The sequence below is a fragment of the Uranotaenia lowii genome, chromosome 2 (genome assembly GCF_029784155.1).
Source record: "Uranotaenia lowii strain MFRU-FL chromosome 2, ASM2978415v1, whole genome shotgun sequence".
Lineage (NCBI taxonomy): Eukaryota > Metazoa > Arthropoda > Insecta > Diptera > Culicidae > Uranotaenia > Uranotaenia lowii.
Window position 1 is genome coordinate 112,870,166 of NC_073692.1, and position 16,138 is coordinate 112,886,303.

Consider the following 16,138-nt stretch of genomic DNA (forward strand, 5'->3'; position numbering starts at 1 on the left):
ATTTTTGTCATTTTTGTCATTTTTGTCATTTTTGTCATTTTTGTCATTTTTGTCATTTTTGTCATTTTTGTCATTTTTGTCATTTTTGTCATTTTTGTCATTTTTGTCATTTTTGTCATTTTTGTCATTTTTGTCATTTTTGTCATTTTTGTCATTTTTGTCATTTTTGTCATTTTTGTCATTTTTGTCATTTTTGTCATTTTTGTCATTTTTGTCATTTTTGTCATTTTTGTCATTTTTGTCATTTTTGTCATTTTTGTCATTTTTGTCATTTTTGTCATTTTTGTCATTTTTGTCATTTTTGTCATTTTTGTCATTTTTGTCATTTTTGTCATTTTTGTCATTTTTGTCATTTTTGTCATTTTTGTCATTTTTGTCATTTTTGTCATTTTTGTCATTTTTGTCATTTTTGTCATTTTTGTCATTTTTGTCATTTTTGTCATTTTTGTCATTTTTGTCATTTTTGTCATTTTTGTCATTTTTGTCATTTTTGTCATTTTTGTCATTTTTGTCATTTTTGTCATTTTTGTCATTTTTGTCATTTTTGTCATTTTTGTCATTTTTGTCATTTTTGTCATTTTTGTCATTTTTGTCATTTTTGTCATTTTTGTTATTTTTGTTATTTTTGTCATTTTTGTCATTTTTGTCATTTTTGTCATTTTTGTCATTTTTGTCATTTTTGTCATTTTTGTCATTTGTCAATTTTGTTAATTTGAGTACTTACGGAAGGTTCATAATTGGATTGCCATTGCTCATACGAGATCTTAGTTGCATCGCTGAAGAACGTCCAGGCCGGAGTAAGAATCTGATTCTGCAAAAAGCGTTCCTTGTCTTGAGTTTGCATTTTCTTGGATCCAATCATTAGGTAGTGTTTTCCTCGAGTAACCACACCTTTGCCGAAGGCAGTTTCGTTCAGTGCTTCCCCAACTCCGAAAGCATCATCCCTGAGTAGTCTCCGATGAACCATCAACTCCAAGACGCCATCCTGCAAACTGGTTCCACCTTGAGCGCGATCGTTCAGAACTGCAATTCGACTTTTGTCGTCTTCCATTGCGATTTTAGCCGTTATTGGATAGTAGTTTCCGGCTACCGGTTCAAGAAGTTCGAGATCCCAAGTTTCGCGGTAGTCACGAACTCGTTTTAACATTTCTCTTCCGTTTGAATCTGTGTAAAAGGTTCCTTGAGAAGCAATGTCCGTGTAGAAACGACTAATGATTTCTTTGCCCTTATCATCGTCTATCGGAATCGGTCCCACCAACCATTCGAATTCAACATGGGAATCACCTTCGAAAACACGAATAACCTGGCTGATCCAATCGTTGAACACCTGATGGACTTCCTGGACCTGGTTTCCGTAAATCACACTGATTTGAACTTTCTCTGCGACATGTTTCTCCGTGCCGTTTGGTCTGAAAATGTATGCTCCTGAGGATCGATTTTCGAATACTGCATTGTTACCGTAGGCCCCTTCGTAGTACAGGAAGTCTTGTTTAACATTATGAACTTCTCCATCAACCAAAATCGAAGCCAGGAATCCGTTTTCATCGAAGTTTAAACGAAGGTTTTCATTGCCGATTGTAGTAATATGTGGACGAGTCAACTGTTCTACATCATTGCTTGATTCAGGTTCATAGACTTCCGATACGTAAAACGATTTGAAGCCCATCGGAGGAATTTGTTGCGCCAAGAATACCAATTCACTAGCAGCAATAGCCTGTCGATATTCCAAATCAAATACCGACTTAGGAACAGGGACAATATCGATTGGTAGCTTCACGCCCTGATCATCCCTCACGGCGTAGTTGTTTCCATTGACTGGTACACGAACGTACTCCGAAGTAGAATGGCCCAGAGGATTGTACAAAGTAACTACGAACGCTTCGTTTTTCTCTGATACATAACACTGGCTTATGTTCAATTGCAAACATGATTCAAAAGTCAACGGTGTAACCGTATCGAATTTCCTCGTAAGCGAGCCCAGCACATCATTCGCATTGGCTTCGCAACCTGCGAAAGCCGCCGTCAGCATTCGATGATAATCGTCAGAAACGTGCTGTTTCTCCGTTCCGGTAATAGCGTCGTGGTGTTGCATTACTCCAATAGCCTCTCGCAGCTTCGTCAAACGATGTTCGTTGTAACTTTCCCCTCGCAGAACACTGATCGCCGACAGTTGTTTGCAAACCTGCAGGAAGTGATTGCCCATTCGTTCGAAGCGCTTGGAGTTGGGACGCGAGGTGAAGTATCCGGTCCAGTACGCGTGATAGTCCGTGGCGTACGGGAAGAAGTCGTCGGTCTTTGCCGGCCAGGTCAGCTGCGCATCGTGAACGGCCTTCAGATAGCAGGTCGGCGTCGAGTAGAAAACGTTGATTTTGGATCCTTCCTTTTGGCGGGCGTTGGTGTACCTGGGCAAATGAGAAGTAATCAGTGAGATTGGCAGGTTTCCATAAACAAGCATTAGCGTCTTACTCTAACAGAATACGATGAAGGAATTTTGCCATTAGATTAGCTTTAAAATACGACGAACTTTCTTTTTTTTTTTTCAAATACATAATAAACAGGTACACACGATTGGAGTTGCAGCGGTAATTTTGTCTGCCTTTTTATCAAATCTTGATGAACGAAAAAAAAGAAACCCATCTTTTAAATGCGGTTTATATGATTTTTCATGCGGTCTTTTCATCAGGTTTTCCGAATTATTGCGTTTTTTAACGCATCGTTCCCTATAAATTCTGGATATTGGGTGACGAGCTGAATGAAATCAAATTTAATTTAGTGCTCTGACGCCATTTCTAAAATCAAAGTGCCAGAATCGGTTAAACTTTCAAATGCTGTAAGTGGCTGAAAATCACATGAAACCCCTACAACATGGCAGCTTCAAATGGCATAATTCAACTTACATTCGTTAAGCTCTTTCACGCAATACCCATAATGTAGGGGTTTCATACGATTTTTCTGTGATTCAACTCCTTGAGCCGTCGGACACAATACCAATGTTGTGGGGATTCATGCGATTTTCAGTCAATTACGACAACTTTTAAAGGAACGTTTTCTTTGATTTCAAGATGGCTTCAAATAGCACAACAGTACAAGTACACAAACTAGTAGAAGATTGCCACCGACCGTGGCCTAGAGGATAACATTTAAGTCTCCTAGGCCAGAGGTCATGAGATCGAGTCTCGGTCACGGCATACATTTTATTCCTCCTGTGGGCTGGTTGTGTGAGCATTAATAAAATGCTAGTCATTCTATCCTTGAAAGATGAACGCTTTAGTCTTGATAAAAATTTTGATCTCTTCAAAGAAACATGAAGTTTCCTTGAGATTCTATATGTGTGAGTTCGTTTTGTTCTATTACGAATATATATTTATATACTCTGAAGTTCAATATTTACTATGCAATTTATTAAATCCTGTTCGCGATCCTTTTTGGCATAAGTTTGCTAGAATTTTCAGCTTGTATCCAAGCTGGATAATCTTATGTATAAAAATGGAGGCATAAATATGTGCGAACACGAATATCTCTAACAGGGTTCATCCGATTTGCATGCAATTTTTTTTATTGTGTTCGTCTTCGAGCGAAGGAAAAACGCAACGGAGAGATCATTTCGAAAATGTTTTTGTGGAATTGGATTATTTATTTTTAGTTTTTATTCGTATCAAATTAAAGTCATGGTACCCAATTTTCTTTTTTAATTCAAATCACCCAGAGTATGAAGGCGCCAAACCCAATCAAAGCGTACTGATCTTCATCCAGCTTTATGTAGGAAGTTTTGGCGCCCATTTTTATTGCCACTGTACTTTTCATATGGCAACAGTAAAATAGATACTTGGATATGGTTGTCAATCTTTCTGCGAGGTGAAAAAACGATACTAGCCGGAAAAAAGCATATTGCTGAAAACAGTTGTTCTTGCCTTAGGATCAAGGAAACTCAAACATTTTTTAATCTGATCAGCCCAAACTTGCCAGATTGCCCATTTTTACCCGGCCAAGTCCAAACATTTGAAAGGTCCGGTCCAACCCGGTTGCCCGGATTCCGTCGGAAAGTCGTTAATATTATGATTCCATAAGAATTTCATCATTGTAAAAAACAATTGGATACTGAGCAGATGTTAGAAAATCTCCTCTTCTTCTTTCTTTGCTTAGATGTTTAAAAATCAAACGGAATAAAGAAAATGAATAACGTTAACTTTGTAAAACTAATACCCATCAAAAGATTCAGCACTCAGTATCAGAGGTTAGAAACAGGAACACACACATATACGATCTCAGTGAAACTTCATGTTTCTTTGCAGAGATCGAAATTCTACTTAAGACTAAAGCGTACATCTTTCAAGGATAGAATGGCTAGCATTTTACTTATGCTAACACCACCAGCCCACAGAAAGAATACTATGAATACCCTGACCGAGACTCGACGCCTGAAACGACGAAGACTGAAACGCTATCAATTCAATAACATCTTCGGACACAAGAAGCGAGAAAAATAAAAACTTTAGTCTCAACAAAAATTTGAACCAAGATCCAAAACAAATAAAGACGGTGTAAATCAGATATGAGAGCTAAGAAAAAAATATAAAATTAAATTTTGATAATATGTATCCATTTACATTGGTTACACTCAAATGTTAAAAATAATACATTTCTGATTTTGTTATCCAGATCACAAAAAAATCAAACTATTGAATAAACTTTAAAAAATGTTAGCACATATTCCTAAAGGTTGAATAAAAGTCTCTGAAATTAATTAGAGACTCTTAAAAGGTGTTCTAAAAAATTTAAAAAGAAAATTTAAGTTTGAAATACAAATTATATAATTTTCTACGTAAATTGAGAGTTTTCAATGCCTTTTTGTTAAATAAAAGATTTTGGCACTTCGGAATACATTGAAGAATTCATTACATTCTTTGGCGCATTCATCTTGAAGCTAATCAAAAATGGACATAATAATGTCTAGAATCCTCTGTAAACGAAAACAAAAAACAATGTAAAACGGAAGAGAATTCATTTTTAAGTTTATCCCAGAAGAAATACGCTTTCAGCTTTCACTAGAAATCAAGAAGTAAAAACAAATAATTTTTTTCGTTTATTTTTGCCCCATAGATAGGGAGGCACCAGCATTTAATTTTTTTCAAATATAAGTCTGTTGAAAAAAAGTAATTACAGGGAATTTAAATAAACAAACAAATACGAAGCAAAACGCAAAGCATAAATCCACGTTCGATATGATGGAAGCTCAAATGAACGTTTATCTCGATTAATTAGCAACTGTCCTTATTCACCTTATTTGGAGAGTGAATTAAAATAGCTGATTGAAAATTGTAAGTAGAAAATCTTACAACTTTTTTTTTTTATTTAGTTCTGTGTTAAGATCCACTTAATATAATTTGACAGAAATATTACAAAAATAGTCCAAAATCTGCACCGAATCTCCCCATTTTGCAGCACCGAAACAATTTCATGATAATTAATAATCATTTACCATCTACTTACATGTTTTTATTGTTGGGAAAATTCAAAGGCTGAACGAAGTTGTCCTGGTCAGCTAGTTTTATATAAAACCATGCCAAAATCCGGGAAATTGATTTCAAAATTGACGAAGAAAAATCAGGGCAATATCCGTGCAAAATTTTTCAAAACCCAGAAATAACTCAACAAAAACAACAATTGAGAAAAAAAAAATAAAACATCAAAACTCATCGACAGATTTTACATCATATTTCAGTCGTCTAAAAAACCTTTATGATTATTTTTATAAAACTTGCTCAAAAAATTTTGTATGATTTGCCAAATTTGGAGCATTAAGCCGGGCAGAATCCGGGAATTTTTCAAATAAATCCGGGCAACCGAGCCGGACTGTTTCCAAATTTTGTATTAAATTTCCGAGCAAACCCTAATAAAGCAGGGTAATCTGGCAACCTTATCCTAGTAGGCTTTTTTCTACGATTATTTCGTCTTTAGATACCAGTTCAGCCGCCTCACGATAGTTTTTTAAATGACATTTGGGTGTACCATATATTCATGTCAGTTTTCTTTAACAACATTGAGTATTGAAGAGCAGAATCTCAACTTAGTTTTGAAGGAATAATTCCAATTGCAAATACTAAAATACTATTAAATTTTAATAGTTGACAAAATTGAAAGAACAGTAAAGATTTTTTTTGTATTCCATGGAATCAACATTAGAATATGGAACATGATTCCACAATAAGAATTCTAATCAGAATTCATATTAAGGATGAAAGAGCAATTAAAATAAAACTAAATTCAATAAAATAAAATTAAAAAATATAAATCCACGGCCAGAGTTGAGTCATTGAGATAAGAATTCTTAATTAGTCTATAGTTTTAAAAACAATTATCACAACTCAGATTAGAAAATGACTGGATGATCTGAATAAAGAGCATTTTTGTCACTTCATTATTACAAATGGCTCAAACTTTTGATTAAAATAATGAGCATTGTAATTTTTAATCAAATCATTTATTGAGTCTTTGTGAAAACAAAAAGAAAAATACTTCAAAACTCGGATATAGAATGTTAACAGATAGCTATGAATTTTATAATTGAAATATACAAGAATGTGTTCGTTTTTTTGTAATCAAATTTTAAAACACTTTGAATCAAGCGTCTTACTTGAATTAAACAATAAGTTTCATGATAAATTGCAGTTTCAATATAGTGGAGTTTGAAATTAATCTCTTAGAAGTAAAACACATTCTTTCCATCAACAACTGTAAAATTTCAGCTCAATCGGGCTTTTTTGAGGGATGCCTCAAAGCGCTCTATTTTAGGGTTTCGACCCTCAATGTGGGAACTGGAAGAGGAAATCGGAAAAATCAAAATATTCATTTTGATACCAAATGTCTTGAAAATGCATAAAACGTCAAAATAGTGTGTTGTTTTGAAGAATCTTGTTACCAAAAATGGACTTAAGAATTTTAAAAATCACGTTAGAAGGGACCAAAGGATATCCAACAAATCGAAAATTTAATTTTGATGCCAAATTAATAAAAAAAAGTTTAAAACATTGGGATCCATTGTGGCCTCGAAAAAATTTATTTGGTAAAAATCGGCTCTATTATATGTTGTGAGTCTACATGGTTAAATAATTCTACTGAATTAAAGCTATCAAAAGATTCCCTTAAATTCAACCGCGGTATAAGAAAAGTTCAGATACCAGTTTAACGATAGCAAGTTACTATCTTCTTCAATGAGCGTTTTTGAAAACTGCGGCTCACTGAAGAAGAGTAAGGTGCTATCGAAATACCGATATCTGAACTTTACTTATACCGTGATTGAATTGAAGGGATTCTTTTGATTGCTTTGATTCAGACTTCTGGAACTTTTCGGAAAAAAAACTTTTCCCAGAAAGTCAATTTTAAGCCAATTTTTTTTTCGAAAAAAAAAACTAGATCTCGACGTGTCATGCATTTTTTAGTCATTTCGCATGAAAATAAAAAAAATCCTTTTTTCCTATTTTCATTTTTCCTCTCTTACATGATTATTGAAGATAATAAAAATGAGACTTTGAGCTCTTTTAGACACTCCTAAATCAAGTCCGGTGTGAAATTTTTCACAGCTCAGTTTTTTTAATTAATCTTAAAATGTATATGGTCGGTTTGTAAAGTTCGACATGACTCATTTGACTGTCAACCTTATACACATTGTAATGAAAATTATAGAAGAGATTTTTGAGCATTCTTAATTACAGATTTTAACAAAACTCCAAGTGAATTATAATTTTATCACAAGGACTGAGGCAATTTATCACTCTACTTACTTGATCAATTTATCCATATTTTTATAATTCATGATGGCATCCATATAGTTGAAGTCATCTCCCATGGTTATGATAAGATTATTGGAACGGTACCTTTGCGACATATTAGTTACAAAGCTGATGAATTGATCAATCTGTAATTGAAATCCAGTTACTGTTTTCAATAAAAAAAAATACATAGGACATTCACTATGAAAAAAGTTTACCTTTTCTTTGACATTATTCTCGGCACTATATTGCCCATCTACAAAGGCATCATCATTGCACAACACGTCGAAACAAAATCCGGGTGGTGCGCTGTAGTGATTGTAAAGAACCGATGTGAACAATTCACTGTCATCCAGATTAACGCTCGATTTCCAAATCATTTCCGCTTTTTTCTCCTCCAACCGTTTCGTTTTATCTCTCCAGTCCAGCCGAGCGAAGAACGTTCCGTCATATCCCATCTGGGCGAAAATCGACGCCTGCTCCCGGGAATGCCCGAAAGGATCAATCTGCCATCCCGCTCGAGGACGCCCACATTCTCCGAAGGTGTCATTCAACAGTCGCAGACCCCAGGTGAACTGATCGATCACACTCTGATAGTGTACCGCCGCTTCATCGTTCATGCTCCAGGCTCCACCCACAAATTCGAAGCGACCCTCCTGGACCAGCATTCGGACCTGGTCTTTAACTTCCTCCGTTTGCTCATCCCACCACATGAAGAAGAAGGCCGTCTCCACCTGGATAAACCTTCTGGACGGATCTTTCAACAGCTCCTGGACAACCGAGTCTAGAATGTACTGAACACCGGCCCTTTGGTGGTTGATTTTGCTGCCATAGTAGTACTGATCGACGGTTTTCAGCCATCCAACATCGTCGTGACTGTGGGGGACCAGGTGAACGTTGAGCATATCTTGCTGCGGTGCTGGACAGGACTTGAAAAAGGTAGAAATTTTATAAGTTATCGGGACATGAACACCAATATCATTATTTAGATTACGACACAATTTTGTAATGCCAGTCATAGGAATAGAAAAAATGTTTGCAATAGATCAGTACAGTTATATTAAATTTACTTAACTTTTTTCATTCCTTAAGCTATGAGCTAATACAGAGCCTGGCTCAGCCTTTCGGGCTAAATAATTTTTTAGCTTGAGAATTAATATTTATTTATTTTTCTTGAAGTCTTGTGATTTTTCATAGTGTTATTCTTATATACATAATCTTATCCTTGAGGGTGAACGGGGAGACTTGGTCCCATATTTTTGTTTTCATTACATCATATTGTACAAATTAAGCTATTCGATGATTTTCTTGTTGGATTATAAGCATTTTCGTATTCAGTATCCATTATTCAGGGAACCCTAACTTCTAGCGAAAACCGAACAAAATTGAAGAATAAAAGGCCCATTGATTGTTTTTGGCCATTTAACGGTTTATGAGTCTTCGAAGAAATTTTTTAATGTTTGTCTTCAACCCTATAGCATACATACAGCCGAAAATTTCTATCTTTTAGACAAAATCAACCCCTAAAGTCCTTTTTACTGGGAATTTTTTCTACAAATTCAAGTTGTTGGATAAATATTAGTTACTAGTTGACCCGGTATGCTTTGCAAAACCTTAAGAAATTAAGGAAATTTTTTTGAAAATGATTTATATTTGGTTTTATTTGTACAATATTTAGATGAAAAATTCAATCTCAACATCAAGCAGACGGAACAAAAAAAAAAAGAGAACTGCAACTTGTGTGTTTGGGAAAACAATACAAACATAAAATACAATGATTGATTTAAATCTGCAAATCAAACTTATTTTGAAGGGAGAGGTTACGAGCTACGACCCTACCGTAGATACAGGTATATTTGCTACATTTGCTTGATAAGTTTTCTAATTAAGCCAAACGGCTTGTATGAGAGCTACCCTTGCCTTCAAAACTCACCACTGGAAAGAAAAAGGGGTTTAGAATAAGGTTGCCAGTTTTTTTTCAGCACGTATTCGTGCCGGACAAACTGGGCAATATTTTTATAAAAACCTGGAAAATCCGGGGATTTGATTTAAAAAGTAACGACCTGAAATCCGGGCATATCCAAGCAAATTTTCTCAAAACCTTGAAAATTACTCAACAAAAATTAAGAAAAAAATTTGAAAAAAAAAATTTATTTTCATTAAAACTCATCGATGGATTTTGAATCATTTTCCAAAAAACCTTTCACGATTTAAAAAAAAACTTGCTCAAAAAATTTCGTATTGGAGGCGTTTGTTGTTTTTTTTTGTATGATTTGCCAAATAAAGTGAATAAATCCGGGCAACATCCGGGCATTTTTCAATGAAATCCGGGCAACTGGGCTGGGCCGAACTGTTCCTAAATTTTGTACAAAATATCCGGGCAAACCCGGATAAAACCGGGCAATCTGGCAACCTTAGTATAGAACATAGGTCGCCAACCTGTGGCTTTTTGGACATAAAGCTGCGGCTCTTAAGCTCACTGCAAAAATCCATAATTGAGTCTTGTGACCTGGCACACGGATTCTAATAGGTCTTGAAAAGAAGTTTCAGTTTGCATGTGCTATAGGAACATGCGGAAAGGACCAAACGGCGAAATATCAGTTTTTGAAGCCTTATTTTACGATTTTTTGCTTTTCACTGTTTTTGGGGCTTCAGCATAGAGATCAAGTTTTACTTTATAATTATCCGCAAATACAAAGAAAAACTTGAAACAATAAAAACTTAAATAACATAATTTATTTCTGAAACGTTTGTATTTTTTTGAATCAATCAAACGCTTGAGCTGTTGAGCTGTAGCTAACAGGAAAATCAAAGTTTATCGTTTACAAAAAAAAGGAGTTCTTAGATAGCCTCTGTTTTGGTTTCAAAAAACGTAATCATCATAAAATGTTATATTTAAAGCACTCTCAAAAACTTTTTTGCCCTCTATGATTATTGATCAGTTGAAATTTTCAAAATTGTATCAGAATTAATCAATCATTTCGAAAAATATTTACAACTTTAACACGCAACAAGATGAAAATATTGGAAAAACCACCTCAATCCTATCAAAGTTATTTGAATTGAAAACGATAATTCTAATATATCTGAGAATAGATACCTCAATAGCGTTCCAGTTAGCCTGGTTTTAAACGGGCAAGCCCGGATTTAAAAAAAAAAAGAGACTGGGAAATGCCCGATCCCGTCTGGTTGCCCGGATATCGAGAAAAAATTCTCAGTTTTTCCCTGATTATTCACAATTTAAACGAAACTCCAAATTTTCAACTTTTTTTAACGAAATAAATTCGCATGCATTTTTGAATTGTAGGAGAAGATTTGAATGCCGCTGATGTGCCTCAGTAAAAATTATTTTTCGTGTGTTTATTTGTCAGTTCTTTTCCAAAAAAAAAAATTTAGGAACGTTTTAAAAAGTCAGTTAATACAAGAAATTGAAACACATTATCCCAAAACTAAGAATTGGGAACTGAAAATTAAAGTTTGACAGCTTTTTAAACTCGAAGCAGTTTTCGATAATGAAATACAACTGTGATGCCTGTGCCTGTGACAAAAATTTACTAAAAACACTCGAATTTTGAACGTGGAATCAGTAACGCACATTTTTTTTTTAATTTTTGATTAACTCTACCGAAGGGGGTCAACTGAAATTTTTTGAACTTCAAATGACCCCCGGTGGTATAAAAAGGTGTACCGTATACATTTTTCGAAATCTACAAACTTTAAAATAATTATATTTATGAAAAAATATGTGCATTTTAAAAATAAAAATAGCCATAAAGAAAAATTTGCGAAAAAAAAATTATACCTAATGGGAGTTAAAGTCATTTAAAGTTCAAAAAATTTCAGTTGATCCCCTTCGTTCAAAATTCGAGTGTTTTTAGTAAATATTTGTCACAGGCATCACAGTTGTATTTAATTATCAAAAACTGCTTCGAGTTTAAAAAGCTGTCAAACTTTAATTTTCAGTTCCCAATTCTTAGTTTTGGGATAATGTGTTTCAATTTCTTGTAATAACTGACTTTTTAACACGTTCCTAATTTTTTTTTTGAAAATAACTGACAAATAAACACACGAAAAATAATTTTTACTGAGGCACATCAGCGGGATTAAAATCTTCTCCTACAATTCAAACATGCATGCGAATTTATTTTGTTAAAACAAGTTGAAAATTTGGAGTTTCGTTTAAATTGTGAATAATCAGGGAAAAACTGAGACTTTTTTCTCGATATCCGGGCAACCAGACGGAATCGGGCATTTCCCAGTCTCTTTTTTTTTTTTAATTTCCTCAAAAATCTCCTGTTTCTCAACCGATTTTGAAAAAATTATAGTTTTGGAAAGCACATTCTTGTCAAGAATTGCACCGCCGATCTAATTACATCACAAGAACTAGAATCTCTTGTGCATATAGTTTTTTTTTGTCAAAATCGTGTGTTAACATGCGCAAAATCCAGTGCAAAGCCGAAAATAGGTTTTAGAATAGACTCAGAAAATGCAGATTGATAAAAATTTCTATAAACATCTACTTTGAATACCCGTCAAGAATTATGTTTTTCGTGTTTTTTAAATCAAAAAACGCCAAAATATCACAATTTACGTCTGTTTTCTAATTCACTTTTCAAAAATTTCTACTGTGACTGAAACAGCTTTGGCGGTTGATTCATTAAAAAATACGTTTTGAAAACGTTTTTTTTACATTTTTTGTGGCCATGGTCCTTAGAAATTAAAAAAAATATCTCCATAAGTTTCCAAAGGGAACATCCATAAATGACATAGCATTTGGTGGGGGAGGGAGGGGGTTTGACTTTGTGTGACGATGTGTGACGAGAGGGGGGGGTAGGGGTTCAAGTAAAGCTACGTAGCTTTAATTAAATATCGAAAAAAAATCAAAATTGTTTTGAGTAATTTAAAAGAGGACACGAAGTGCTGGTCATCACTCCGGAGGACGATAGAGAGTGGGTGGAGGCAGCTGACATCGCAGATGCAATTATTCCAGCCGAACAGACGATGGAGGAAAGCTGCCCAACGATTTCATTGGAATCCAGAATGGAGATAATTTGGACCGACACAACTGATTGAATACTTACTAGCTATCCTGTTTGTTGAAAGATAGCTTGATTTTTTTGACTGATTGATACGCTTTTTCAAAATTCCATTTATAACTTCTTTCCCTTTTTTTGTTAATTTTTGTATTATTCTTGCAAAATGCTGATAATAAAAGTAAACATTAAAAATGGGGGGGGGGGTTTATTAAAGCTACGTTATTATCTAGGGGGGGGGTATAAAAACTCAACAAAAAAAGCTACGTCATTTATGGATGTTCCCAAAGGCATAAAATTCTGAACACAAGTTTGCTTGATGTCATGGCTTTTGAAAATCTATCAGTTGTCAAGAGTATAACTTTTTAAAATTAAAATTTTTGACTACATAAATTTCTGGATTTTTGAAAGGATTATGCAGCAGTCGAAAAAGCCATTTACGGAAAAGTGATTTTTCTTTACTTTGTTATTGTACAAGCTTTTCTTTGTCGAAGAAGTTATAAATATTCTACTTGTGTTAATATGTTCAAATATTTCACTTCAACATCATGCAAAGTATTCATTTAAGCTTTATAACGATTTGAAATTTTCTTGACTCGATATTTGCCAACCCATTGCAATTGAAAAGAAATCAAACCACGTAAGAACTGTGAAGAGGATCCAATTTTTAATAGTTATCAGAAACAATTTCAAAAGAAATATCCAAGAGTTAAAAAAACTCTAATTGTTTAAAAGTTGGTTTTCGTAATACTAATGTTCATTGATAGTTTATATATTTTTATGAAAAACAAAAACAATGAATCTTTATTGCAGCTCTTTAAAACTCTGAATTTTGATAATTTAAAATTTTGGCTATTTCGACTATAAATGTTACCAGTGCACTGCCCAAGAATAACCATCGAAGTATTTGTCGTTATCAAGTACCCTCACGGTGTATTTCTAGAAAATGTCTAAAAGAAAAAAAAACAGTAACTCAATTTTTTCAGAAATTGAAAATATAGCCTTTTCTGAGTCATTTCCAGGCAAAATTAAAATATTTGGTCGGTGAGTCTCCAAACGATTTGTGTTTTTGAAAATTTATAGTCTAAATTCATAAATTTTCAATCTAAAAAATTACTCCAGTGCAATGGAATTGCAATGTTTTTCTTTACAAATTTATTTTTTTCGTTTTTATTCAAGTTTTTATTATTCAGAAGCATATAACAAATCGCAACGCCCAGAAAAATTAGTGATTTGGATTGAAAAACTTATTTTGTATGAAAATTTTATTCCAAATATATTATTTGGAATATCCTCGTTATAATTGGTGCTATCCAAATGTAACTTAAATTTATATTCATATGGGTATATGAGTACATATGGGTAAAATCTTTTTTTTCCAAACTTGTTCTTTGAATTAATTAAACAATATTTGTATGCTCAGATGCATATGAATACGCATTTAAGAAAAATAAAAATAAAAGTTTTGGTGATACCACTCGAGTATGGTATTTTTCAATTTCTTTTACCTCAGATTTAAATTTAAATAAATCTCAGCATACCAGTTTTCAACAGAATTTAAAATATAAAATTTAGTTAAAAGTAAAATTAATGGCTCTGGAATCCGTACATCTTCGGCTAAATAACATCAAATTCAAATTACTTTTTCTCATCGAAGGTGAATAAATTATTTTTTTTTCAATCACCTGAACTTCATTTTTGCGTGAGAATTTAAATACTGTTGATATTTTTGAACTAGTGAATTAAAGTAGAAAAACCATTTTTTCAGGAGAAGTTTCAATTTCTTCGACAGTTTCAGTCCAGATTTTTGCATCTTTTTTTTTTTAGATTTTATGGTTTTCTATGAGTAATTCAAACTTATTATTTCCAGAGGTTTTTACCACAACTGATATAAAATTGTAGAAATTATGATTTTTTTACTGTTATATTTATGCTTCATTAATGTTCTAATAAATAATAAAGAAAAACTCAAGTGTTCAGTAGAATAACTAAAATAAGTATGGGAGCAACAAAACATGATAAATCTAACGCTTTTCAGGCTAGATTGCTATATATCATTTGCAATTCACTTTTGCCAACAATACTGTTGATTTTTATAAATTTAAAATCGACAAAAAGATAGAAATGTTTTTTTTTCTTGGAATAAATTCAAATTTATCACAGTTTAAACTAGATTCATCCATTTTAAAAAAAAATTCCTAAAAATTTTAAAATTCAATCCAAAACAAAGATTTCAAGAGATTATTTTAATAATATAGTGGGTTGAAAACTGTAGAATTTAACCTTGCTAGTCTTTGAATAAAATTGGAGAATCACAGTGTAGAGGAGGGTTACTAAAATTGGGCTTAAAAATGGAAATAAAACGTTTGATAAAATACTCCAGGCTTATCATGATCATTTTATCAAACGAAAGTAACATGCAAAATTGGGCCAAGATTAAACTGCTGTAGTGACTTGTATTAAGTCTGAAGTGCGAATGGGTTTTTAAGACAGGAAAAGTATAAAAACTGAATTACGGATCGTTTACTTTTGGATATTGATTTTTTTTTTCATTTATTTAAAGTTTAAATTAAGACATACGTTTCTACTCCAGATCGCATCACGTTAAGCGTTATTCCAGAAAATTTGAAGCGGCTACTAGTATTAACTGATTTTCTTAATCATTGAAGTTTTTCATTCTGATAATTTAAGATAATTAAACTTTCTCAGTCTGCTGACAGAATTTACCAGCTGATTTTTAAATTTTAGGATTAGAAGAGATTTTTTTCAATATTCTTCGTTTTAATAGCTCTGTAGCTAGTTTGAAATAATTCTAAAATTTTTGTTGTTATGATTGTTGAGCCACCAGTTCAAATAAAAAATATTAAAAGAAAGAACTAAGAGAGTTAGCACCTCTGAAATCAAAAACAATTAAAATATATGTTTTTTTTTCATAAATTTCAAATAGAAAATTTTCAAAAAAAAAAATTTTGTATGGGGGGGTCACCGATTTTAATTCTTGTTGGAAATGAACCGGGAAAAGCTCTTCTTTCTGCCCATGCAAAAATTAGCGTTACTGTATTTTTTTTTTCTTTAAGTCCTTCTACGCAACACACCGTGACCTACCATGACAAATTTGGTTTCATTTGCTCTACTACTGTACAAAAAATTTTTGGATGCAACTCCTATCGTTCATTCTCCTCTCTCCGCTGGAATGTAAAAAGAGTATCAATTAATAATAGAAACATTCCTCGTTTCCAAATAACCCTCCCCTGCCAAATTTGATTTTGCTTTTTCAATTTCTTGATAAGCTCACTAGTAATGCCAACATTAAGTAGATATAACATAGAAAAGGAA

The 16,138-nt window shown here is 33.2% G+C and overlaps 1 protein-coding gene across 4 annotated transcripts in view; it reads right to left on the reverse strand.

Annotated features, from left to right (window-relative positions):
• The window catches only part of LOC129743642 (lysosomal alpha-mannosidase-like), a 30,417-nt gene that overhangs the window by 12,487 nt on the left and 1,792 nt on the right, over positions 1-16,138 (reverse strand). For all 4 annotated transcript variants that reach the window (XM_055735721.1, XM_055735720.1, XM_055735723.1 and 1 more), the window contains 3 exons: positions 7,988-8,698; positions 7,782-7,915; positions 725-2,402 (listed from right to left, as the gene is read on the reverse strand). In XM_055735721.1, coding sequence (XP_055591696.1) covers positions 725-2,402; positions 7,782-7,915; positions 7,988-8,698 — 2,523 coding nt within the window. The remainder of the gene's footprint in view (positions 1-724; positions 2,403-7,781; positions 7,916-7,987; positions 8,699-16,138) is intronic.